This window comes from Helianthus annuus, chromosome 6 (assembly GCF_002127325.2).
Source record: "Helianthus annuus cultivar XRQ/B chromosome 6, HanXRQr2.0-SUNRISE, whole genome shotgun sequence".
In the NCBI taxonomy this organism is placed as follows: Eukaryota; Viridiplantae; Streptophyta; class Magnoliopsida; order Asterales; family Asteraceae; genus Helianthus; species Helianthus annuus.
In genome coordinates this window covers 130,233,488-130,242,595 of record NC_035438.2, presented here as the reverse complement: position 1 = coordinate 130,242,595, position 9,108 = coordinate 130,233,488, and the positions used below count along the sequence as shown (strand labels likewise).

General features: G+C 36.2%; 2 protein-coding genes across 3 annotated transcripts; one reads left to right on the top strand and one right to left on the bottom strand.

Annotated features, from left to right (window-relative positions):
• Window positions 1-2,033: 2,033 nt before the first annotated feature.
• On the top strand, window positions 2,034-2,632 carry LOC110864031 (flap endonuclease 1-like). The gene is made up of 3 exons (XM_022113182.2): window positions 2,034-2,172; window positions 2,261-2,345; window positions 2,457-2,632. The coding sequence occupies exons 1-3, from the start codon at window positions 2,077-2,079 to the stop codon at window positions 2,609-2,611; spliced, it is 336 nt and encodes a 111-aa protein (XP_021968874.1). The 5' UTR covers window positions 2,034-2,076; the 3' UTR covers window positions 2,612-2,632.
• A 3,322-nt stretch (window positions 2,633-5,954) lies between these two features.
• On the bottom strand, window positions 5,955-8,224 carry LOC110864030 (ABC transporter D family member 2, chloroplastic-like). 2 transcript variants are annotated; one of them, XR_004859635.1, is made up of 3 exons: window positions 7,822-8,224; window positions 6,613-6,881; window positions 5,955-6,336 (listed from the first exon to the last, which is right to left on the bottom strand). XR_004859635.1 is itself a non-coding variant. In XM_035974007.1 (3 exons), exons 1-3 carry the CDS (start codon window positions 7,878-7,880, stop codon window positions 6,157-6,159), a joined length of 630 nt encoding a protein of 209 aa, XP_035829900.1. In that variant the 5' UTR covers window positions 7,881-8,224; the 3' UTR covers window positions 5,955-6,156. The 2 variants fall into 2 exon arrangements, 1 of the variants encoding a protein (XP_035829900.1); XM_035974007.1 differs by having other exon boundaries at window positions 7,700-8,224.
• Between the last annotated feature and the right edge of the window lie 884 nt (window positions 8,225-9,108).

The following is a 9,108-nucleotide window of genomic DNA, read 5'->3' as shown; positions in this document are numbered from 1 at the left end:
CCGCCGTCATCGGAGTTCCTTTCTCTCTCCTCTCTCTCTCTCTCTCTCTAATCTCCTGAACATACAGGTGTGACTGTTGGATGGGACGACGCCGGAGTGGCGGTGGTGAGAAGGGGGAGGAGGTGGCGGTGGTGGTGGTGCTATAGAGAGAGAGAGAGAGAAGAGAGAGAGAGGGAGGAGGTGGCGGTGGTGGTGGTGCTATAGAGAGAGAGAAGAGAGATAGAGTTGATCTGGGTTTTATTGCTAAAAAAAACTAAACACTTAAATGAATTCACAACAAATGAAATCTAAAAAATGACCAAAATGCCCATGTACTAAAGGACAAAATAATCAGTTTTCAACAGTCAAAACAGAGGGTTTTTGGATTTTGGACTAAAATGGCAACAAAATGCAAACCACAGGGACCCAGATGTAAAAAGTTTGAGATTTGGACTAAAATGGAAAAAGTGCCCAAACCACAAGGACCAAAATGGCAGTTTACTCTTTCAATTTTGTATTATATTTAAATTTAGATCGTTACCATAGGTCGTGCGTTGCGGCGACGACCTCTAAGTTATTTATAGATGGCGACACGCTATGTCATGCGTTAAACGCGTGTTTTGACCTATCTGATCTAACTCAGTGTAACCAATATAGGCATTGCAGTTACAATGTACGATGATGACATTAACGTGTGGTGCATGCACGTGACAGACGTTATGTTTGTGACATTAGCGTCATTAGACATAGATAAAAAGAGCATGTCCCGTTTGTTGCGGTGTAAAGTCGTAAAAGTAATGTAGATAACGATGTAAAGTCTTAAAAGTAATTTAGACATTCACGTGATTAAGCATAGATAAAAAAAAAAGTAGAATAATGTGTTAAACGTTGCGGTGTCAAATTAAAGGTGAATGTGTAACCTACTTAGACCATGCGTAATGGTTAAACATTATAATGCCCCCTCCATGGGGCGTTTTGCGCCATGTGGCAGCCCAGTCAGCAAGGGGCATTATACCATAAAATGGTGTAGTGGGGCATTATTCAAATAATGCCCATGCAATCATTTCCTAATTATTTTTTTTAATTTAAAACATAAAAAAATACAATACTAAAATATTAAAAACAGAACTTAAAAATAAAGAAAATAAAAATACAGAAAATAAAAAACAGAAAGTAAAATAAAAATACAGAAAATAATAAAGTTTAAAAGTATAGGGGCCTAAGTGTCAATATCAAAGTTTTAAAAAAAAACCTTTCTTCTTCTTCATTCCCATTCTTCTTCCCTTCTGCAAACCCTGCAAACCCAGAAAATCCGGCCAAAAATCCGGCCAAAAATCCGGCCAAAAAATCCGGCCACAACCCCATCTCTCTCTCTAAACCCACATGTCCTCAATTGATTGGGCATTCAAACCATTGTTCAGCGTTTTTAAAACCACGCCACCACCATTTTTTTTCAAAAAAAACGCCCGGAAACGCCCCATGTAATGGGGGTTCCGGCGTTATCCGGCGTTTTTTTGCAAATTTTTTTAAAAAAAACGCCCCGTTACGGGGGGTCTTAAAAGATAAGGAATGTAGGTGTCAATTTAGAAAGTGTAGGAATTAACCTTTATTTTTATAATAAAGTAAATAAATAAATTTCAAATTATACGTAAATAACTAATTTCACAAAGTCAAGAATCATATATTAATTTTAGTAAGTACAGAGTCATATGTGAGTATCAGAACATAAAACTAAAAGAGTATTTGAGAAAAAATAAAGAGTAAATTACAAGTTTTGTCCTTTATCTTTACAACAAATTTCAGGCGCTGTCCTTTAGGCAAAAAGTTGACAGGCGGTGTCCTTTATGTTTCAAAATTTTGCAAGTTTTGTCCTTTAGACTAAACTAGGTTAGAAATCTCAGTTAAAATACCTCATATGCAAGGCACATGAGGGTAAAATGGTCATTTTCCTCGCACCCCTTTCAATTCCCTCTTTATAGCCCACACCAACCCCTGAATAAAAACCCTAACTCTCTATTTTGACTTTCACAAAAGTATTAAATCATACATTAACTTATTCATTTGTTTTGCGAGGTCTATGTTGTTGCATCCGAAGATATGGATTCTCTTACTTTTGGAGCACCCAAATTTCTTCGTCATTTAATGGACCCGAGCTCAAGAAAGACCCATGTGATGGAGTTTGATGTTTCAAAGGTGCTAAAAACAAAATAAATTGCAATTATGATCTGTTTACTACTTTTCTGTGTTATTACTAATAACATTGACGTGCTGATTTTATCAGGTTTTGGAGGAACTTAACCTGACAATGGATCAATTCATTGATTTGTGCATTCTATGTGGGTGTGATTATTGTGACAGCATTAAAGGTAATACATAAATTATATCATTACTTACACCGATATTTTCACTTTAAGTTTTTTTTTTTTTTTTTTTTTGGTTTTGTGGCCTGTTAATAATACATTTTTGTAAAATTATAGGTATCGGTGGTCAGACAGCTTTAAAGCTTATCCGTCAACATGGTTCAACCACCGTTGACATTAATCAGCTGTTGACGTTAAAAACCCTAACTCTGAAAGATGAGGGACAGCGAGTGTGTTTAGAAGCTGAATTCAGGGGTTGGTATGGGCTATAAAGAGGGAATTGAAAGGGGTGCGAGGAAAATGACCATTTTACCCTCATGTGCCTTGCACATGAGATATTTTAACTGAGATTTCTAACATGGTTTGGTCTAAAGGACAAAACTTGCAAGATTTTGAAACATAAAGGACACCGCCGGTCAACTTTTTGCCTAAAGGACAGCGCCTGAAATTTGCTGTAAAGATAAAGGACAAAACTTGTAATTTACTCAAAAATAAATGGAGACAAGAATCAAACTCCCAACCTCTTCCTTAGACTGTGTGTAGTGGGGCGCTATGCACCCACATAAAGCTCCTATAAAGCCCCATACACCACTACGAAGGGCTTTATAAGACAAAAAAAGGGGAGGCGCCATGCATATAGCGCCGAGTATGGGGGATGTTTTCAAAGTTTGGACCAATCACAAACAAGCAAGGTTTTTATAATTAATTATTAAAATTGAAAATTAATAATTAGGTAATGATGGGTAGGGGCTTTATGACTACGAGCTCTAGTGATATAACGCCCCATAAAGCCCCCGTGTGACGTGGCATGACACGTGTCGTATAACGCCCCACAAGGGGGTTTATGACTACGGATGGCCTTAAGAGGAGAAGCACAAACCCTGTAACGCACTGTCACTTTAAATTTGTTTACACAAACATATCTTTTATATATAAGTAAACTGTCATTTTGATCCCTAAGGTTTGATCACTTTTGACACTTTAGTCCAAAACTCAAATCTTTTGCATCTGGGTCCCTGTGGTTTCAATTTTATTGCCATTTTATTCCAAATGTAAAGTCAGCTCCAATTTCTCAAAAAAAAATTCTGATATTTGTCCTTCTTCTCAGGGATAAAATGGTCATTTTTTTATTTTTTATTTTATTTAAAGACCCCTCTATCTCTCTTTCTCTCTCCTCCAAACCCAAAATTAGTATTCCACATTAGCAGTCGGTAATCAATGATTCAATTCCAATCTAAATTTCAAACTTGCGTTTAATGCTTACACAACTAAGTGTTTGAACAAAAGAGCTTTAATTCGGTAACTAAAACGAGTAGGTTGATAGGATTATTACCTCAAATCGATGCTTGCATCGATACCGGCGCTTTGCCGGAAAACTTGTAGCGGTGGCAGCGGTGGTAATGATCAGAACAGAATGCGATTTCAAGGGACGGAAACAAATTGTGAGTGTTCAGTTCTCAAAAGAAATTTCGAGGGACCGAAAATGTGTGTGATATCGATTAGGTTTATACAGCAATTATTGTTCCGTAATCTTTGATTGATATGGGTTTTGGAAACCAATTGGAAGGTTTGGCGGTGAGCGGATAGGGTGCTCGCCGGAGTTGGCCAGAGAACTCTCCACTTTCGGCGACCATTTCTCACCTCCAAACCCTCTTCTTCAAATTTCCTGCAACTTTTCTTCTCAGTCAAAAATGGTCACCAACAATGGAGGTTTAATCGTCAGCTTCGGCGAGATGCTAATCGAATTCGTCCCCATCGTCTCCACTTCCGGCGACCATCTCTCACCTCCAAACCCTAGCGCCGATATGTTGACGCCGGAGGAATTGAACCTTGAGATTATACAATCTGTATGTATTTCTTGCAACTGGGTTTTAACATCTGAGGGAGAGATAATGGTGGAGTTGGGTGTAACTAGTTAATAATAATAATAATAATAATAATAATAATAATAATAATAATAATAATAATAATAATAATAATAATAATAATAATAATAATAAAACAAAGTTTAAAAAATCGAAAACAAAAAGTATATGTAAAATGATCATTTTGCCCTTGAGGAAAAGGATAAAATAGCATAATTTTATAAGATAAATATGACTTGATTTCACTTTTGGACCAAAATGGCAATGAAACTGAAACTACAGGGACCCAGATGCAAAAAGTTTGAGTTTTGGATTAAAATGGCAAAAGTGACCAAACCTCATAGACCAAAATGGCAGTTTACTCTTTATATAAACAAAAGCGCTGGTTGTGATGTAACAATCACCAACCTTTTGTTTTAACATGTATATAAACTAGCAAAAACACCTCGCGCTACATGGTGGGAATTCGTTTGGCTAACCCCCGTCCAGCGCTAAGTAGTAAGCAAACATCAACCGAAACCGATAAAAATCGTAAAACAAAATTGCCAATTTATATAGCTACATGATGTAAAGCGAAGTCAAAGACAAACGTGAACCGACGTAAAACGCACAAATTCAAATTTATACCGACAGGGTTGATTATACTAGTGGATGATAGATATAGTATTACAAGTGATAGATACCAATTATTTAGTGAACTAATATGATGTTTGTTAAAAAATAAAAATAAAAACTTGTTGATATTTGATAAATAAAAATGGAAGGCTTGAGTATATTAAAGACAAACCCAGCAAGTTGCTAGGCAGCCATAAAAATCCAAGAGTACAACAAAGGAAAGAAAATTATAGCAAAAGAACACCACTTTTTTATATAGAAACACACAACATCACTCCAATTGATAAGTGACGCTGTGTTCCCGAGTTTAATAAAAGAAAGAAAAGAAAAGAAATAGAGTTTAGTAGAGAAAAGAAAGGAACAAATAAAAATTATTGTGTGTTTCAGAGTTTCAAGTAAACGAAAGGAAAGAAAGGAAAATAAACATTTTTTTGCATTCCCGAGTAGATAGGAAAAGAAAGGAAAGTGACAATTTTACTATTATATCCTTTTAAGTAATACTAAAATAAAAATAACCCACATATTCTCGTCTTCTTTAAAACATTCTTTTATCTTCAATAACAAATTAAACTCCATTTCATCCAACCTAAACTTGTGTCCCATCATGCAGGAATTGTGCTAGGGGTGCAAACGATCCGAGCTCGAGCTCAACCAGGCTCAAGCTTGTTTAACATATGAAAGCTCGAGCTCAGCTCGATTCAAGCTTTGATTTTAAAACCTCGAGCTCGGCTCGTAAGTAATTTTTCAAGCTCGTCGTCGGCTTGGGCTCGACTCGATTAGTATTTGTTAATTAATTTTATTTTAATTGTAATTATTTGATTTTGACTTCAAGTTAATTCAAATTTATTGTACTCAAAGATATTAGTTTAAGTAGCAGATCTTGCTACTTTTCTTTACAAAACTTTACTGCCATTTTATGCGAGGTACAATCTAATCTAAACCTAAAGTAATCTAAAGATGGGATATTGAAACTATGAAAATGAATTTGTATTTCTATTAATGATACAATATGAGATTCACTTTGGTATCTTCTAGTTTAAAGTAAATAAAATCATGTTAAACTTTCTTGATTCAAAATTCAACCACATGTTCAACAGGAGTATACAGTCTGTTAATGCCATTAATGGCATGATCATGATAACAAAGGAACCTGAATGATTTAACTCTTGATGATCTCCTCAATTACAGATGGAAGAATATAAATATTACACAAAGATACAATTAACAAACTGTTATCTAATAATTCAAAACCATGTAACTAAGCACGGTAAGTCCTTGTTCGACCCTGTACCCACGAAACCTTACAATTGAGGATCATAGGGTTTGAGTTTGAAAAATCATTTAAGAATCAATGTTCGAGCCTTCTTACAAGGTTCTATGCACCAGTTCAGCGGGTTAGAGTCCAGATCCATCGATGATATCCGCAAGGCCTTTTTATGGAATTTACGAAGGCTTGTTTGGTGCCCAATACTTATATATGTGATTCCTGCTGCGTTTATTTTGTCATACAAGTGAGCCTGCAAACACAACAACCATTTATGGTCATATTTTCAATGAATATTTGACTTTGACCCTTCACCCATTTTCTAACTGTAATATAATATCATCTATGTAGTTAATATCGCCGATATATCGCCGATATATATCGGTTATCGGCCCCCTGGTTATCAGCATGATATTAAAATTACCAATATCCCACCGCAATTACCACCGATATCTCAAATATCGGTCCTTGATCGATATCCGATTTTTTTACCGCATTAACTACTTAGAATATAATTAATCAAAGGTACCTCATTTGCTTCATCTAAAGCACTGGTGGATTCATCCAAGAGAACCAGGTCTGGTCTAGAAAGCAACAAACATGCAAAAGCAAGTTGCTGCTCGCCAAGTGAAAGAACACTGGACCATTCATTGGTTGTATCAAGACCACTGAAGTGTGACAACAAGTAGCCAAGATGCACATCTTCTAAAGCTTTTATTAATTCTTCTGTATTAGGCTGCAACGGTTGTGCACTACCGACTTCAGACCCAAGTTTATCTTCAAGAAAAGGAAATGAACCTGCAAAATCATGTCAGTTTGCAATCACAGTGTTATAACTCTTAGCCGATAGATATACATAGAATAGGATTATTATTTATTTGTATTATTATGTATATCTAGTCCTATTTTTTATGTATATCTAGTCCTAAAATATCGATAGGGGCTCATTGTATTTCTCCCTATTTAAAGGGTATCTCTGATGAATAGAAATCACGAACAAATAAATAATAATCATATTCTATGTATATCTATCGGCTAAAAATAACAAATTCATGTCTGGATACTTAAACAAGATCTTAAGCCTGCATACAGACTGATTTTGTTCTAGTAGCACTCCTACTGCTATTGTGCTACGGGTGTTCAGGCGTCAATTACACTTGCAGCGTCTATTGCGCGTTTTTACTCTAGTTACGCGTATCCGGTCTGGGACACGCGCGTAACCAAGCCTGGTAAGCACTGAACGCAGCACTCGACATGAAACTGGCTTTGCACGAGTAAACAGTGCCAGTTACACGTGTTTAATGACTGTTACGCGCATTCCGGTGACTGTGCCTACGCCTAACAGGGTACGTTAACGAAAATAACAGCGTTGTTTCTAACGATTTAAAACCCTAAACCGGAAACTATAATAACTCACCACACAATCATCCTCTCATTTACACTTTGTTGCACTGACAAGCCCAATATCATTTTCCTCGATAAAATTTAAAGCATAAAGAAGGATATGATGCAACATCTGCACTACCATTTTCTTAACCCCATAGAATATAAGTTTTGCCAAGTTCAAACTTCAAACAATGTACTATAAAGATATGTTTTCACATTGTGTAAGATACCTATATTATTGCAGAAAACATTGAAGCGATTCGTAAACATAGAAAGCAAGTGTACGAATTTATGACTGCCATATATGAAGCACAACAGCCACAACGAACATATCAAACTGGAACTAGCATACCAGTTCAGCCGCAGACCGTATCTGCCTAGACCACTTGAACGACACACCCTAGACTCCATCCGGCAGCACGTAACGATTAGCGACAGCTGCCTTTTTGTTCCTCTTTTAACCAAACAGCAGTAGGAATTTGGTGGCCTATGGCGTCTCCGATTTTGTTCCAGTAGCACTCCTACTGATACTGTGCTATGGGCGTTCAGGCGTCAATTACACTTGCGGCGTCTATTACACGTTTTTACTTTAGTTACGCGTATCCGGTCTGGGACACGCGTAACCCAGCCTGGTATGCACTGAAAGCAGCACTCGACACGAAACCGGATTTGCACGAGTAACCAGTGCTAGTTACACGTGTTTAATGCCTGTTACACACATTCCGATGTTTAATCAAACGTAAACAATTCAAGAAGCCTAAACCCAAATTGGACACATTAATTTAATCAAAATTCTAGATAAGGGGGACCCTCTTCATATTCTTTCCTCAATTCTTCAGTTATGAGGATAGATTGCAAAAGATAAAAAAAGTAAAAAAAGGACTATGAGGATAAAGCGAAAATTTTGCGGAAAATGAAAACTACTATAAAGGACTAAAGTTGAAAGTAAAAAAAGTTATGAGGATAGATTGCAAAAGATAAAAAAAGTTTTGGGTTAAAAGTAAAAAAAAAACAAATAGTTTTGGGTTAAAAATAATTTATGAACTACCTGTGGGTGGAATGTAAAAAAAAAATCAATTTTTTTTGGAAATCCTCCAAAGCCAAGGTTACAACAACCTTATGCATAACTATTTTTTCTTTGAAAACCCCCAAAGCACACCCCGCGTTGCGGCAGGGTGTAAAACGGTGTCAAATAGTACTAATGCCACACAACCGTCATCGACCACCAACACTGACTCGACCCAGGATATGCGTGCTGTGACGAACCTGTCAACATGAAACAATAGAGGTAAAAACGTTCAACCACACATGCACGTTGCGCCGTGTTAACTTGCAAAATTTGAAACAAAATATAAAAAAGTTGAACCACAGTCGTACGTTGCGTCGTATTAACTCGAAAAATTTAGAACTATACGTAAAACGAAAATTTGCGAAAGATGAAAACTAAAAGCGACAAAAGTTGTGAAATTATAAATTGCAAATAATGAAAGTTTTGTGTTAAAGTTAAAAAAACAAATTGTGTAGGGTTAAATGTGCAAAAGGCAAAAATCTTTGGACTAAAAGTAAAAAATCAAGTTTTTTTTTTTTGAAAAACTCATAAAGCACAATATACAAGTTCTATTGCATGTTTTTGTTGCTT